The 17,994-nt window shown below is 44.2% G+C and overlaps 1 protein-coding gene across 1 annotated transcript; it reads left to right on the top strand.

The window, feature by feature from the left end:
- The first annotated feature begins 10,844 nt into the window (after positions 1 to 10,844).
- On the top strand, positions 10,845 to 13,177 carry Gas1 (growth arrest specific 1). The gene has a single exon (XM_070033688.1). It carries the CDS (start codon positions 10,892 to 10,894, stop codon positions 11,948 to 11,950), a length of 1,059 nt encoding a protein of 352 aa, XP_069889789.1. The 5' UTR covers positions 10,845 to 10,891; the 3' UTR covers positions 11,951 to 13,177.
- Positions 13,178 to 17,994: the final 4,817 nt, after the last annotated feature.

Below are 17,994 nucleotides of genomic sequence, written 5' to 3'. Positions count from 1 at the left end.
CTGATTCAATCAAAGGGCCTAGCTACAGTTTGGATCTATAATGTTCCCTAAAATCCATGTGTCCTCATGTGATGCAATTGGAGGGTGGTGGAAACCTTCAGAGGTTGGGATCCATAGGAAGTCATCTGGTCACTCTAGGCATGCCCTCCAAGAGGGCAGTGGGAACTCAGCCCCTTCTTTTCCTCTCTCACTTTTCCTCCCCGCCATGTAGTGCATGGCTTTGCTCTGCCACACTCTCCCCCCTCTTTTCCCCTTATGACCACACGGCCATCATCTGCAGCCTCTAAAAATCTGAGCCAAAAATAAAGCTCTTCTCTTAATAAGTGGATTCTCTCAGCTATTTGTTATAGTGATCAAAAGCTAAATTTGGTGCCTGGTGGCTCATGCCTGTAATCCTAGCTATTCAGGAGGTTGAGATCTGAGGATGGATGTTCCAAACTAGCCCAGAAAGGAAATTCTATGCGACTCTTAATTCCAATTAACTACCAAAAAAGCAGAAGTGGAATTGTGGATCAAGTGCCAGCCTGGAAGGACAAAAAAATCAAGGGAGAGTGTGAGACCCTGAGTTCAAACCAGAATATCAACAAGGTTTTTCCCCAAAGGTCCCATCTGTAAGTGCTATCATATTGAGAATCAGGAATCCAATGTAAGAATTCTGAGACAATAATTCAGTCTTAGAATCTATTTAGAATTCTTTCCAACTCTATGTATCCTTTCTATTGCTTTCCTGGTATTGATTCTATATGAAATTTCTTATTATTTTGTTTCATCAATCATGCATATTTTCCCCATATCATCTGTTGTTTCAATACTGAGTATAAGATTTTTATAAATTCTAGGTTATATACACTATAGCCAAGATTGCTTCATTTGATTCTTATTATTTTGTGATGATCAATTTCTCATCTGGGACATTATTTTTTTACATTTTCTTAAAAGTGCATCGCTCCTCTTTCAGTATCATTTACTGAAGAGATCATACCTAAATTAGTATCACTAATTAAAGCAGTCCCCATTATAAACTTAATATAAAACCAAGTTTATAGCATAATCAGTACTGTATTAATGTCATTAATAATAATAATAATGTCATTAGTAGTGCTTCACTGTATATCAGATACTTCATATTTCACATTGGTAGTGATTTTAGGCATATTAAGAATAATTTTTCCAAATTAATTTTAATATATTTTTATCCAATTCCAAGAAAAACCTTGTTGGGATTTTAGTTTACATTCCATTTATAAGATATTTTGGAAAACTAATGTTTCATTTTATTTATCACTTTCTATGTCTCTTTTTTCTTTGTAACTTTATACATAAGTCCAAATTCTTACTTGTGAAATATATTTCTAAATATTTTGTATCTTTCATCAAATTATATATGAAGTGCTTTTACAAATTTTCTTTCTACATGTTTATGTCTACAGCACAGAAAAGTTATTTTTATATTTATCTAGTATGTATGTGCTTTACCAAAATCTTCATATAAGACCTAATAATTCTTTATTAAGTACTATTTGGATTTTCTGAGCCTGCAATCATAACACTAGCATTTTCAGTTAAGAAGAAGCAAGTTTACTTGTAGATTTATAGGCATATTCTAGTGACCACAAATGAAGGAAACCATGAAACCTATGTTTCTTTGGGTTTGGCTTACTTCACTTAGTAAAACTTTTTTTTTCCAAGTCTTTCCATTTCCTTATGAATGGTACAATATCATTCCTTCTGATAGGTGAGTAGAATTCCATTGCATATATATGCCACATTTTCTTGATCCTTTCATCCACTAAGGGTCATCTGAGTTAATTCCATATCTTGGCTATGGTAAACTATGCTGCAGTGAACATGGCTGTGCTGGTAGCTTTAGTGTGGCCTTCACATTGAATAGATAAAAATATATATACGCTGGAACATGCTAAATTATTCAGGTCTCAGGGGATTCACACAGAGACAGACCAAAAGAGGATATTATTAGGAGAGGATCACAAAGGCCCAATAGCTATGTGCATACAAAATAATATTTGTCTAAATGAACTCCAGGAAATGGAAATAAGAGGTTTTTCCCTTTTGTTGATGTTTTTGTATTCTTTTCATTTTGTCTTTTTTGTTCCTTTGTCTGTTTGGGGGAGGGTAAAGAGGGCACATATATGGTGCCCATGAAACCTATGTTTCTTTGGGTTTGGCTTACTTCACTTAATATAACTTTTTTCCAAGTCTTTCCATTTCCTTGTGAATGGTACAATATCATTCCTTCTGATAGATGAGTAGAATTCCATTGTGGTAGTGAACAAATGCAGCAGTGGTACTCACTAGACACTATGCTGCACATGAACTATACAACTTGTAGGTAGGGACAGGAGGGAAAGGGGTGGCATTGTTCAAAAAGAAACATGCTCTTCATCTGATTTATATAACTGTAACCCCTCTGTACATCATCTTTACAATAACAATAAATATTTTTTAAAATAAGCAAGTTATGTTATCCTAACAAAATCATGAAAAGCTCAAGGATTATCACAGTAGAAATCTATCTTTTATTCATGAAAAAGGGCAGTGGTAGGCCCAGTGTTCTCTGGGTACTGAACTTGCACTTAATTTAGTCTGCTTTAAAAAAAATTATTATTATATTTAAGTATTTGTAAAAGGGAGTTGCCATTTAACAAAGCAGTTTATGAGTATAGTACATCTTGATCAATGTTTTTTTTTTTCCTATTTCTTCCCCTTTTAAAAATGTTTCATTTTTGGGGGGGGGGGTGGTCCAGTCATGGGGCCTGAACTCTGGGCTTGGGCATTATCCCTCAGCTCTTCAGCTCAACACTAGTGCTCTACCACTTGAGCCACAGCACCACTTTTGGCTTTTTTTCTTTTTGCTTATGTGGTGCTGAGGAATCGAACCCAGGGCCTCATGCATGCAAAGCAAGCGCTCTACCACTGAGCCACCTTCCCAGCCCCTTTTAAATGTTTCTTAAGTAGTTGTACAAGAGGGTTTCAATTTAACGTGTCAGTTTGTGAGTAAAATGCCTTTTGATCTTTTTTTTTAGAAAAAAAAACATTGTTATCATTTTCATTTATTCTTTTTACTTCTTAATTTATCATTTATAGTTTTTCCTGCATTCCCCACCCTTTCTCTATGCTCCTCCCTCTCTCTAGTCTGCTTTCCTGACTACCACAAATAAGTGAGACAGTCAACTTACAAAACTTACAAAGAGAGGAGGTTTGTTTTGGCACATTATTTCAGAGGTTTTGTTCCATGATTGATTTTCTCTATTGCTTTGGGCCTGTGGAGAGGCGGCATATAATGGCAGAAGCTCATAGCAGAGCAAAGGTTCTCAGCTCTTGGCTAGAAAGAAAAACAGGAAGAAGGATCCCACAACTTGTTCAAGAACATTATTCTAATGATCTGTGACTTCCCACTGCATGTATACATGCATGTACGCATGCATATACATGAATGAAAATGGGCAGGTATGTGTACATATATATATATATATTTATATATATATATATATGCACAATACCTGGCATGCATGCAGGTGAATGTGCACCTTGTGTTAAGTGTGTGTGTATGTTTGGTTTTGGGAGCATGGGAAAGAATGGATGAAGTTTAGAATTTGAAATTGGCCAGGCACTGATGTCTTATGCCTGTAATCCTCAGAAGACTGAGGTCTGAGGGTCTTGGCTGGAAGCCAGACCAGGCAGGAAAGTCCTTGAGACTTTTACTTCCAATTAAGTGAAGGTTTGGCTCAAGTGGTAAAATATCAGCCTCGAGAGAACTCAGAGGACTCAGGGTCTGAATTCAAACCCCAGTACAAGCACAAAAATGAAAGAAATAGTTTTAAAATTGGTTTTCCAAACTACTGCATCTTGTGACAACAGTAATGATCTCAGGCATCTTCCTGAAGAGTCACAGTAAGTTTTTAAGTGGAGCAATCATTTGGGCAGACTTAGTTAAGAGCAGCATGATTTGGTGGATCACTTCACTGTAGTAATTCCAAAATGCTTTCTGAAGAAAGCATTGTTGCTAGCACTCTACCACTTGAGCCACAGCTCCACTTCCGGCTTTTTTTCTTTTTGCTTATGTGGTGCTGAGGAATCGAACCCAGGGCCTCATGCATGCAAGGCAAGCGCTCTACCACTGAGCCACCTACCCAGCCCATCTTTAAACATATAAATATATTCATTTCAAGGCCTTAATTCTCGGTTATTGGTACTCACATTAGGGATTTTACATTTTCATTTAAAAGAACACTGGACTTACCAGATGCTAAGTATGAGGTTATTTCATTGTTGAAATAGTTTTCTTCTTGGTTAATGCTTGATAAAATTAAAAGTTGGCATCTTTTTTCCAAAGATATTTCCATTTTTTAGAAAATTGACTGAGCTATAAAATTTAAAAGTTTGGTAACCACTGGTAGGAAATATACTTTTACATATTTTTCTCCCAAATAATCATTTCCTGGTCCCTGGGGAAGGATTTAGATGACATTGATTTGGTATCTTGATACTGGTACTTGGTACTTTTTATTCTTTGAATAAAGTGCTGCTAAGATGCTTCCCTGCTTGGGAATCTCTGGTTGGAAGAAAGAGTTAGCAAACACCTAGGGCTGGGAAGTTCCGAAAATGTCAAAAACAATCATAGCAGTAAGGAGACAGAATTCTTTTAAGAAAAGAGAGGAAACAAAGATTGAGGAAGAATGAGATAGGCATTTGGGATAAAAAAAAAAAAAAAGATACTTAGAATTCTAAAGTAGACATTATTTGAACTGCATTGAGTCCAACACCTGAAGTATTAATATTTTCTAGACATAGACTAAAAGTTTACCAGTTCTGATGAGCAATGAGAGTCCTTAGCATCCCAAATGACCATGTGACAAAATATTCAGCTCTGTAGAGTGAGGTGACTATTATCTTGTACTTCCTGTCTGCCACAGTGCTAAATGCCACTAAGTAATTGGTCTATAACAACTGAACCTTTCATTCTTTCTCTGAACCACTTAATCCTTTTGTAAATATCATTTCATACAATGACATTACAAGTACTCTAGGTTCTTCTAGGTTTTTCTAAAGATAAAGTCCTTTTCTAGAGTACACATGATTTGGACCAGAAGAAACAAGTTTGATGTTTCAACTCTCACTACTTTATTTTCTGCCTGCATTACTTGGAGGTTATATATGAAAAATAAGAACCTACCCAGCTAGATACAATAGCATTTTTAATCCATGCAATTGGAAGGATGGATAATGCATATAATCGGTCATTTCAAAACTGAAGCTGGGACTTAAGCTGGGCACCAGTGGCTCACGCTTCTAATCCTACTTAGGAAACTGAGACCAAGAAGATCATGGTTTGAAGCTAGCTCTCTTAAATAATAAGCAAGAAGTCAGACTGTAGGAATAGCTCATATGGTAGATCACCATCTCAGAACTTGAGGCTTAGAGTTCATGCCTCAGTGCCAGACATACACCAGTAACTACAACAAATAAAAGTAACAAAAATAATCATTAATTAATTAAAACAACATTCTTTGGTTAACTAGATTAAGCTCTTCTGTTCTAACTTGAGCAGAGGTCAGAACTAAGGAGGGATAGGGAAGTATCTAGAATACAAACTTTAAGAAGGCACTCACTTTTGAGGTCTTTACAGCACTAATGTGAGAGCCAATGGCTCCTTAAATGTTGTACCTAGGTGGCTCTCTTGTCTAGCCCTAGTGCTAATCCAGGCTTAGAGTTTTCTGGCATGAGCTTTCTCATGGACTTTCCTGCTTGGGCTGGCTTTGCACTGTGATCTTCAGATCTCACCTTCCTGCCCAGGCCTTCCAGAAGACTTTTATCTCCAATTAACCAGCAAAGTCAAAAGTGAAGGTGCAGCTGAAGTGGTGGAGTATCAGCCTTAAGAGAAAAAGCCAAGTGAGAGTGCAAGACCCTCAATTCAAGCCCCAGAACCAGCTTTAAAAAAAAAAAAAGAGGGAACCCACAAAATGATAAAGACCAATTTCGGAGACTCCTGCAGAAAGATAGTGAACACACAGTATTTGGACGTGGAAATTAGGTTAAATTTAAGATGTTCCTTAAACCACTACATGAGTACATACAAATGGAAGCTAGCAAATGACTGAGATTGACTGAGGTTTTAAATGTTAAATTGTGCACTGAAACCAAGTCACTGTAATAGGTCACCTAAGGAAAAATTTAGAATTCCCTGGAGCAAAATGGGCACATAGAGAAGGATGAGTCCCAAACTGATGATAGAGAAAAAGAACTGTTGAAGAGGGTAATTGTGACAATTAAGTTCAACTCTACCAAAAAAAAAAAAAAAAAGTCAATAAAATAATTACTGAAAAAGTGACCTTAGGAAAAGCAAGATTTTGCTCTTTGGTGCCCTTGGGTAGTAAACTGGCAGAAGGAACTCAAAATAGAGAATTGAGAGAACAGAAGAGTAAGGGAAAGTGAGCCTGTTTGTGGGAGAAAATGTATCCTACTGTGAGCAGGTGGAAGTTATTCAATAGGAATGGAACTGATAGCACTAGGAACATAAAATGTCTTGTCCTGACCCTACTGCTCAGGAGTCCCCAGAGGATGCAAAGTGTTTAAATCTTCCTTAAATCTCACCTTCACCATGTCAGGCTAAGGCAGAGAAAGTTTATAAAATTAACTAAATAAAAGCCATCTTCTAGAGTAGACATCTTTAAGCTGCTTTAGCACTTTTTTAGAACTTATTAAGAAGTTTGATTTCCAGGGTCCTAATCCCCCAATTTTATCTATTCAGAAACTCCAGAACCAAAACTTGGACTTTATTTAACAAGGCCTCTATAGGAATCTCCTGCTAACTTTCTAACCCTCTAATGTGAAGAAACTCAAGATCAAGGTGCTGGTGGTTCATGATTGTAATCCTAGCTACTCAGGAGATGAGGGTTTCAGTTCAAAGCCAGGCAGACAAATCTGAGAGATTGTAATTCACCAGTCAAAAGCCTAAAGTAGAAGTGTAGCTCAAGTTGTAGAGTGACAGCCTTAAGCAACAAAGCTAAAGGACATCACCCAGGCAATGAGTTCAAGTTCTAGTACTGAAAAAACAAAACAAAACAAAAAAAGAGGCTGAAATCTGAGGATTGAGGTTTGAGGAGAACCCGGAAGGACAACTCTGATACTAGCTCCAATTAAGTAGCAAAAAGGCATAAGTGGAGATGTAGCTCAAGTGGTAGAACATCAGCCAAGCAAGAGCACAAGGCCCTGAGTTAAAGCCCCAATATTAGCATTAAAAATATAAAGATAATAGCTAGGCATCACTAGCTCATGCTTATAATCCTAGCTACTCAGAAGACTGAGATCTGAGGATTGCAATTTGAAACTAGCTCAGGCGGGAAAGTCCCTGAGTCTAGCATCTCCAATAAACCAACAAAAGACCAGTAGTGGAGCTGTGGCTCCAGTGGTAGAGCACTAGCATTCAGCAAAAAAAAGCTCAGGAACAGTGCCCACTCCCTGAATTCAAGCCCCAAGACTGGCACAAATAAATAAATAAATACACAAATATACATATATACATAAATGAGTTTATCAAGAGTCTCATTTGACCAAGTCATAGAGGTGAGTTGCTCTAGCCCTTCAAATAGGGCTGAGATGACAACTCCAAAGACCACCCTAAAAACAGCCAGAGGCAAGCTGTCTAGGTGTAGCATGAAGTCACAGCCTATGTGTGTGTGTGTGTGTGTGTGTGTGTGTGTGTGTGCTGTGTGTGCTGTGTGCTGTGTGTGCTGGTACTGGGGCTTGAACTCAGGGCCTGGGCACTGTCCCTTAGTTTTTGTTTTGTTTTTGCCAAAGGCTAGCTCTCTACCACTTCTAGCCTTTATGTGTGTGTGTGTGTGTGTGTGTGTGTGTGTGTGTGTGGTTAATTGGAGATAAGAGTCTAATTGGAGATAAAAGTCTCATTGTGTGTGTGTGTGTGTGTGTGTGTGTGTGTGTGGTTAATTGGAGATAAGAGTCTAATTGGAGATAAAAGTCTCATTGACTTTCCTGCCCAAACTAGCTTTGAACAGTGATCTTCAACAAGCGTCTCTCAATGTGGGGCTTGAACTCAGGGCCAGGGTGCTGTGTCTCTGAGCTCTTTAGCCCAAGGCTAGTGTTCTACCACTTGAACCACAGCGCCACTTCCCATTCTTGAGTGGTTAATTGGAGTTGAGACTCTCACTGGGACTTTTCTTCCTGAGCTGGCTTCAAACCGTGATCCTCAGATCTCAACCTCCCGGAAATAACTAGGATTTACAGGCAGGCGCCACCAGTGCTAGGCTTCCAATCAGTTTTAAAAATATAGATTAGGAGTGTTTTCTTCTACTCAGACGACCATGGGTTTAGGGTTTAGTTTTGTTTGGGGATGGCAGAGATCCACTTCCAAAGGTAGAACCAGCCATCCCCGAGGGTCCCCAGTGCTGAGCTCCCCTCTGACTTTTACCATGTGGAATTCGCTCTGCCTGGGGGAGAAGCGCACAGCCCGACTCAGTACGCCCAGGTCGGTACGCTGGAGCCCCGACTGGCTCTCCGTTTCTGGAGAGGAGATTTAGCCTTAAATTCGGTGACAGATGGAGTTGATAGTCTCTCCACGGAAAGGAAAGGGGGAAGAGCGCCAGTTTTTGACAGGCCCAAGACGCCCGCAGCCTCTGGTGGCTGAAGGCTGAGTTGCGCCCCATTTAAGGTAGCTCGCCAGCCCCGCGCTGCTTGAAGAGTTGAAAGGTACACTTGAAACCTCGCTGTGTGTCCATTTATACCCGTCTACAGTGCAATGACTGCGGCCAGGTGGTAATGTTTAACATTCCTTACATTTTTAATTCTGTTCTTTTTCATGATCGTACCTGTTATGAACTTTTATTACCAAGAAACTGACGAGATGTTTTTGGATTTCAGTCTCTTGCAATTTGAAACCTATGCTTGGCTCAAGGGCTCTAAGCTGTCAAGTCCCTTAGCTAGGGCTGGCAAGTGAGGGGTTAACTACATCTCATCAACATCTCCCCAGTTTTAAAAAGTGTGCGTTTTTTAAGCCCTTTGTCAAAAAGAAGGGTAACTTTTTTGTATGAGGTGTGTGTGTGTGTGTGTGTGTGAATTGTCAAAAGTCCCACTTTAAACTTTCTGGACTTTCCCTTTCGCCCCTCCAAGATCATACTTTAAAAGACTGGAAATCGGAAGTGGCGCTGTAGCTCAAGTGGTAGAGCGCTCGCCTTGAGCTGAAGAGCTGAGGGACAGCGCCCAGGCCCAGAGTTCAAGCCCCACGACCGACAAAAAAAAAAAAAAAAAAAAAAAAAAAGAGGGCTGGGAAGGTGGCTCAGTGGTTAAAGCGCTTGCCTTGCATGCCTGAGGCCCTGGGTTCGATTCCTCAGCACCACATAAGCAAAAAGAAAAAAGCCGGAAGTGGCGCTGTGGCTCAAGTGGTAGAGCGCTAGCTTTGAGCTGAAGAGCTGAGGCCCAGGCCCAGAGTTCAGGCCCCACGACCGGACCCAAAAAAAAAAAAAGACTGGAAATCTAAAAAATAAACAAAAACAAAACTGACTTCTGAACCTACTAGAAGTCACAGATGGCTAGGGGTGGGGAGAGGTCCATGAGAATTAATATTTTAAAAAAGCCCCTTCCTCAAAAAAGGGGGGAGGGGGAGGTAAAAGAACCAAACAAAAAGGCCCATGGCTGAGCCGGATGCAAACAGCTGCCCCCTAAGCCCTGCCCGCTGGTTCTTTGCGTGAGCTGGGTAAGCGTCGCCGAGCCTCCTTAAGAGTAGGAGGAGCTCCGGGGCTCTGTCAGGCTCCCTAAGCCGCTCCTTTCAAGCCCTGAATGCCTGAATGTGAGCTGCCCACCACTCTCCCCGCCCTCCCCCACCCTGCAACCCCACTCCAGCGGCTCGTAAAAAAAAAAAAAAGTTTCAACAACAACAGGCAGAACCAATAGCATCTCGAAAAGCCAGGAAAGGGGGCTGAGCAAAGAGCGAAAAAGAGAGTGGAGAAAGGAGAAAGCGGGCCGGCTCGGAGCGCGCGGGGCCGGGGCCCGGCGAGAGCCGCAGGAGCGTTGCTAATGTTTTTGTTTGTTTGCTTTTCCATGCATGCATAATGAGGGGGCACCGCAGCACCACGCGGGGGCTCCCGGCCCACTTTTGTATTTAAAGCCTCGCGGAGAGCCAGTCCGCCGCCGCCGGGCTCAGCGGATCAGCTCCCCGGGCTCCTGGTCACCCGAGAAAGCCGCCTCCAAGGGAAGCCTGGGAGCCGCTCCACGGCCGCGCGGAGTTTCTTCTTCTCCCCGCGCCTCTCGGAAAGAGCTCCCCGGCGCTCTGCCCAGGCCGGGGTCGCCGCGGGCGGAGGGGGAGGGGACGCGGGGCGGCCGGATCGCTGGAAAGCGGGCGGCGCTCGGACTCCGAGCCAGGAAGCGGCGCGAGGCGGAGGAAAAAAAAAAAAAAAAGCAGCCGGCAGTTAGCGCGGTGTGGAGCCGGGGAGGAGGAAAGAGCAGCCACGGCCGCCCAGCGAACAGCGAGCTTGGACGCCGCCGGCCGCACCACGGAGCAGCCACCGCGGCGCAAAATGCACCCGCGGCGTCTCGCGGTCCTGCAGCCCAGCCGCGGCCCCGCGGCCCGCGGCCCCCCGGGGCGGCAGTGAGCGCGTCCCGCCACTGCCCAGAGCCGAGCGGAGAGGGCTCAACGGGGCCTGGGATCTGGACAGAAATCACGGCGGCTGTGCGTTTCCAGGAGCGAGAGCCCGCCGTCGGCCGCCCGTGGGGCATCAGCTAGCGGCGCGCATGGATTTATGAAGACACTCATGCAAGAAGTGGGCAGGACTTGGGCAAACTTTTCCACCGGCTCCGCGTCGGCAGCTCCCCGAATCTCCTCTCCTCTCCTCTCCTCGCCCGGCGGCCGCCGCTGCCCGAGATGGTGGCCGTGCTGCTGGCCGGCGGCAGCGGGGCCCGCGTGGGGACCGTGCCGGGCGCCTGGCTGTGCCTGATGGCGCTGCTGCAGCTGCTGGGATCGGCGCCGCGGGGCTCCGGGCTGGCGCACGGCCGCCGCCTCATCTGCTGGCAGGCGCTGCTGCAGTGCCAGGGGGAGCCGGAGTGCAGCTACGCCTACAACCAGTACGCCGAGGCGTGCGCGCCGGTGCTGGCGCAGCGCGGCGGGGGCGACACGCCGGGGGCTGTGGCCGCCGCCGCCTTCCCGGCCCCGGGAGCCTCCTTCTCGTCCCGCTGGCGCTGTCCGAGCCACTGCATCTCGGCGCTCATTCAGCTCAACCACACGCGCCGCGGGCCCGCGCTGGAAGACTGTGATTGCGCGCAGGACGAGAACTGCAAGTCCACCAAGCGCGCCATTGAGCCGTGCCTGCCGCGGACGAGCAGCGGCGGCGGCGGCGGCGCGGGCGGCGCGGGCGCGGGCGGGGTCATGGGCTGCGTGGAGGCCCGGCGACGCTGCGAGCGCGACAGCCGCTGCAACCTGGCGCTCAACCGCTACCTGACCTACTGCGGCAAGCTCTTCAACGGGCTGCGCTGCACGGACGAGTGCCGCACGGTCATCGAGGACATGCTGGCCGTGCCCAAGGCGGCGCTGCTCAACGACTGCGTGTGCGACGGCCTGGAGCGGCCCATCTGTGAGTCGGTCAAGGAGAACATGGCCCGCTTGTGCTTCGGCGCCGATCTGGGCAACGGCCCCGGCAGCAGCGGCTCGGACGGGGGCTTGGACGACTACTACGACGAAGAGTACGACGAGGAGCCTCGCCTCGGCGGGGCGGGCAGCGAACAGCCGCTGGACGACGACGACGGAGTCCCGCACGCCCCGCGCCCGGGCGGCGGCGCTGCTGCGGCGGCGGCGGGTGGCCGCGGGGAGCCGCCCTACGGGCCCGGGCGCAGAAGCGTCAGCGGAGGCGGCGGCCGCGCGGTGTCCCGAGGCGCCGGGACCCCGCTCGCCTCCATCTTGCTGCTGTTGCTCGGGCGGCTGGTTTAGACTTGGGCGCCCCACCGTTAGCTGCGGGAGAGCCCCCGCGTCCCGCTTCCCCGCTCGCGCTCTCCAGCTGCGGGACGGAGTGGGATGGTGGGGCCACTGTTACCCCCCACCCGGTCTTTTTCCAGGTCGACTCGGCCTAGCCGGTCGACCGGCCAGGACGCTAGGCACTTAGGCGTCTGCTCTCTCCAAGCATGATTTCTTGGACCTCGCCCCTCGCATTTTTACCAAGTGGCCCGTTCTGCCGAAGCCAGCACACGAGGAAACACGCTTAGGACACAACCGGTGTGTCCGGGACTTGGGACGGACCCCATAGGGTCTTAACAGTTCCAAGGAACTGGGTTTGAAACCGGGAAGGTGGGGCTAGGGTGAAGAAGGAATGGTCCTGGGCAAAGGGGTCTGACCATTTGTTAGCATTTTTCCCCCTTGAAATAGTGGGGGGAAATAGTGACGGTATCGACTTTTATTGCTTGTGGCCATTGAGGACAAAACAATCGTAAGTAAATAGAAAAGTCCCACGTTCGTTGCTACCACTCTGAGTTTTTTTTTTTTTAAAGCATGTTTCTTGGGATTAAGGGCCCAAGAATGGTTGGTCTAAAGAGTTACTATGATGTTGAACAATGCAATTTTTTTTAATTTTAAAAAGCTCTGTACTGCCATCTATGAAAGCCTCTTTAAGGTGTTTATTTTGTTGCCATTTTCATTGTTTGCATCAAGAAATTACACGTTCAAGTATGCAGAGCTTGTATATTGCCTCTGCTCCTATCAGGGTGTTAAACCCTGGTATATCCTATATAAAGTGTGTTAAAACTGGGGTTTGTTACCAGTTGCTATATTTTGTATATAGAATTTTTATAAATTGTATGCTTCAGAAAATAATTTATTTTTAAAAGAAATTAAAAGTTTTAAAACTGTATGTTACACCCTCACTCCCCGCCCCTCAATTTTCACCAAGGATCCAAACCCACAGTCCATTTTGAAGTATGCTCCATTTAGAACCATCCTAAAATGTACAGTGTATTTTATAGATTTGAGGTAACATCCTTATTTTCCAGAGAATTTATGGACATTGTAGAAATGTATAAACACATTTCCAAACTGCCTTAAACCTTGTATTTTTATAGACATCATTTTTTTAAAGTCCTGTGTTTTAAATAACTATGGCTTTGCGTATTTTTTGTTACTTGTTTTATTAAAAATGTGTACATCAGTAAAGAGTTTAAACAGTGAGTATGGTGTGGTCGCTTTCCAGAATTACACTGTGGTTAACCCCATAATGGGTGAGGAGGGGTGTAGAAAGGACACTGGGAATTCATCAACCACCAGTTGAAATTAAAATGCAGTGTAAGACAAGAAATGTGGGCTATTTCTGCCTTTAATTTAATGAACAATTAGACATCTGCAAATGAGCCAGCTAAAAAGATAAGTGGCCAATGTCTTTGAGTTTCTGCATTTGTGGAGAGAATTCACAAAACTCTTCTGGCATAATTTGGGGATAACCCAGGCATTACATACTCCCCTCCCCTTTTTCCACAGGGGTCACACCCTACCCAGTGGGTCCCCCTCCCCTTTTGTCCCTGACCCCCAGGAGTGTTCTTTCTGACTACTGGACATTCTCATACAATCAAACATACCAATAACATCTGTTACCAATAGGTCCTAGGAAACATACTAGGCTCAATACTTCAAAGTCATTTTCACACTTTGGGTGAAAAAAAAAAGGTACAAAATTTTGTTACAAAACATTTCAGGCTGGCAAAAGAAAACACTAGGGAGAGGAATAATTAGCAGAACTTGGAATATTGTTGGGAGGAGTTGTTTAGTAGCGGGCTGAAGGCTGGGTTTCAGCCAGAGCTACTGATCTACACTCAAACGCCCTTAGATAAATAATTACACTCTTAAGCTGTGTCGAGTGCTGATACACTTGACCTTGTAAATAGAAATGTTTGCAGTAGGAATAAACTCCGGCATTGGAAAATCTTTTAAACATTAACACAAAAGAGAGCGCTCTGTCCTCTGGGGATTTGAGCCTGAACCTTGCCAAGCTAGGCACTTGCAAGGGGGAAAAAAAGTTTATTTATCTTCTATTCCTGGTGTTTATTTAAAGCTTTTCATTTTAAACGCAGTGATTGGAAGGCAAGTCAGGAGTTTAAAAGTCACCACAAATAAACTTTGTCTAAGGGGTCGACAGATTAGCAAGATCTGGTGTCTCTTTATTTGATATTAACATGTGCTGAGAAAACATAACCACATTTCTCTGCTGCCTAAAGTAATTAAAGCTATGCCCCTTCCAACTTCCTCTCACCCACACCCACCCCCTACTTTCAGGTCTCTTCTGCTTCTTACCCTTTCCCCAGCTTTTATGGAGGGATCTCCTGATGCCATAAAACCAAGATTTCTCTATGCATAGTATTAGAAAGTCTAAGATAGCCACAGTTTCAGACTCAAGCCTAAGAGAGTGGTGTATGTTTGGAATCTCCAGTCACCTGAATGGTTGAGTAAACATATTGTTAAAACAAAGCTGCCAGCATTGTTTCTTTGGGAATTGAACAAAAGGTACTCCAAGAGACTTGTAAATGAAATCAGCTTTCTTTACAAAATGACCAGGAGTCATTTTGTAAAGAAATTGTTCCGCATTTGTCCTTAAATATATTTAAATCATCTCCATCTCATGTTATTTTAACACGTTCTTGACGAAAAGTTAAGTCTTTGTCCCAGTAAAAGGCCCAGTTTTCTCCAGTAAGAAGTAAAAGGCATTAGCACTAGAAAAGGCTCGATAATTAACTGCTACAATAAACTCACGACTTGATTTTACAGGGTCCTGTCAAAAGCATCTGCCTGGAATAAATCAACACAACTCTTGGGGAAGAGAGGACAGGCTTTATGCTTTCTTCTGCGGAGAAAGTGAACATTGATCGGTGGTCTATTTTAATTTAGACAATTATACACTGGAGCCCAAGGTCTCCTAGTCTCCCTACACATTTAGGGACTCCAGAACAGGCTGTTGAGAAGTTAGGGCCCTTGGACCATTGGCTCTGGGTTTTTATGTTGCCATCTGCTTCTAGACAGAAAGGATTGTTACAGATGTTGACATCTGTAATATGTTACACTCTCCAGGGAACTCTTTGGAATTTTGGACATTTGGCTATCTCAAATGTCTAGCAGAGACTGCCTGGAAGTATCATTATGAAAGGAAAGGTATTTCTGGTTTTCTTGTGAATTCTGTCCCTACCCAACTTCCCACAGAAGCCTTCCAAGGCAAGAGAAGAGCCCCTTTGGATTTCATGTAAAATCATGTGTCCTCGTGGCCTTTCCCGTTTCCCCAGTTAGCAGGTTTGAATTCTCAGTGACAGTTTATTTGTCTTTGGAGGCACTTCAGTGACAAATGTTTAAGGGAGTGTGGGACAATGGTGGAGAACAAGGGGGCAGTTCATTGAACTGACAGTGACCATACAGTAAATAGAAGGAGGTCCAGACTTCACTGCTCACCAGAGCACACAGCCATGCTTTTGTATATAACCACAATGGATAGAGCATAAGGTCTGTGTTTATTTTTGAACATTATACAGCAATGCACTTGAGCAATACACATGTGTAAAGCAGAAAATGGCTGTGGGGAAGTGAATTCTTCTAAGTAGCAGGGCATCTCTGCACCCTTCATAGGTCTTTGAGAATAGAAGCAGCATCCAGCTTCAATTGCCACAAATTTAAAGGACCACTGGCCCTAATGTATCTGGAGAGTATCACAGTTCTGCAGTAGTGTCCATGTGAACATAGAAAATGACATATTCACTTTGCAATGTAGGATAAAGATCTAGAACAAGAAAACCATCCAGTGGGATTCCTTCCTCCCTTTTCTCTTGTTCATACTTTGACCCCATCCCAGCAACATGGTATAATCCTATACCAGAAGAACCCCCAAAATTCCATGTGAAATTTGAGGCATCAAAAACCACATTGAAATTCTACTTCCACACTGTTTTGGCTTTGCATTGGGAGTTTCTTTTCTTCCCCCTCCACCTCAATCCCCAGGGATTGGACTCAAGACTTGGACTTTGTCCCTTAGCTTTTCACTCTAAGCTGGTCCTCTACCACTTTAGCCACAGCTCCATTTTTGGCTTTTTTGGTGGTAAATTGGAGATAAGAGCCCCATGGACATTCCTGAGGAGGCTGGCTTTGAATCACAATCCTCAGATCTGAGGCTCTGGAGTAGCTGGAATAACGTTAGGCCATGAGCCACCCACTCCTGGCTACATTATGAGTTTCTTAAGTTCACTACGGAATACAACCTCATGTACCTCTTTTCAAAGCTGGAAAAAGGAATGCATTATTTGTTTTTTGACCTCTTACACAAAGGAACATGGGAAATGTTGTCAATTGACCCAGTTTCAGCTACTCAAAGCAGATTGCTGGACAGCATCAAGTTACAGACACCATGTGGTCAGGGTTACTTAGTCAAGGCTTGAGTTTCCAATAGGTCTCACTGCCACAGTGACTGAAGCTGGACATTACTGTATCCTAGTTGAGAGAGTGGCACTGGAAGACAGTTGAAAAGGTTCACCCTTGACTATGCCAGTGACGTAGGTAATGTGTCATTAGCATAAATACCTTCTAAGACATGCATTTAATCAATTTCTAAAATACCAGAATGATCTACTACAAAATAGTGGACTGTATACACTATATTTTGGCACAAAGATGCTCATTCTCCCACTAGTAACCAGGGGCTCTAAATAAATGATTTCAACAATGTTTTATTAAAGGACGACAAGAGCCCTCGAGCTGCATTAATCGGGGAGAAGTCGAGTGGCACTTTTGTTATGGAAATGTTAAGCACATAATAGCAAGGCCAAACAATGTGCAGCCACTTCATTCTTTCAGCCATGCTGACACCTCTTAAAGAGGAGCTGCAGGGAAGGATGTGGGAAAGATCTGCTTGCCCAGGAAGCTTTCAGCTCATATTTTGGAGAGCTACCTCCAAACCCTGCTGAATACATGCCTCCCAAGCCAGGAGGGCCAACAAGATGGACACAATGCTTTCTACCCTTTGTGTAGGAGTTCAGGTTCCCTAACAAAACTCCAATGTCCACATATTTTTTTGACATGGTATTTACCAAAAATAATATTTTGCTGATTTTGTAGTCATGGGGATTGATTTGATCAAGTCGATCAAAGGCTCTGTGACTGTCCAAGGTGTTGATCTATGCCACAGGGAGCTGGGACTTGTTCTCCTTCAAAAAGCACAGGCAGTTGAAAGTTGCAAACAGGAACTTCATGTCATCAAGGACATCTCCAATCTGCAACCAAAACTATTGCAAACCTTGTAGTCTCTGGCAACTGGTATGTATCCATACAAGTAGTTAATAAATGAAATAGGAGTTTTGAAAGTTCTTGAAACTTAAATAAACAAACATCTCACAAGTAAATATTACTGTATATTTTATCCATAATCGAGTATTTTTCAAGTACCAAAAAATTTTTTTCAGTGAGATGTGAACCTGCTTCATAGATAATTCTTTTCTTCTATCCTTTCCTCCCTTCTTCCCTCTCTCCCTCCCTCCTTTTCTTCCTTCTTTTACTTTCCATTCCTCTCCTCCTTCATTCCTCTCTTCAGTCCCTACCTTTTCTCTATCCTTTCACTTTCTTTCCTTTTCCACCCCTTCTTTCCTCCTTCCTTCCTTACTCCCTCACTTCTTCCCTCCTCCCCTTTCTCCTTCCCTCCCTCCTCCTTTCCATCTTCAATCTTTCTTTCTTTCTTTCTTCCTTTCTTTCCTTCCTTCCTTCCTTCCTTCCTTCCTTCCTTCCTTCCTTCCTTCCTTCCTTCCTTCCTTCCTTCCTCCCTTCTTTCCTCTCAACCTCTCTTGCTCCCTCCCCTCTCTGCCTATCTCCCAACCTTTCTCCCTTCCTCCATCCTCTACATCCTCTTTTCTTCTTCCCCATTTCACCCTCCCTCCTTTCCTTCCTTCTTCCTTCCTTCTTCCTTCCTTCCTTCCTTCCTTCCTTCCTTCCTTCCTTCCTTCCTTCCTTCCTTCCTTCCTTCCTTCTGC

The sequence above is a fragment of the Dipodomys merriami genome, unplaced genomic scaffold (assembly GCF_024711535.1).
Source record: "Dipodomys merriami isolate MVZ:Mamm:240054 unplaced genomic scaffold, mDipMer1.0.p SCAF_22, whole genome shotgun sequence".
NCBI lineage: Eukaryota > Metazoa > Chordata > Mammalia > Rodentia > Heteromyidae > Dipodomys > Dipodomys merriami.
The sequence above is the reverse complement of the archived record's forward strand: the minus strand, read 5'-3'. Positions and strand labels throughout refer to the sequence as shown.

Bases quoted from the DNA above. Each gene is read 5' to 3' on its own strand.
- Gas1 (XM_070033688.1), top strand. From the start codon at position 10,892: ATGGTGGCCGTGCTGCTGGCCGGCGGCAGCGGGGCCCGCGTGGGGACC.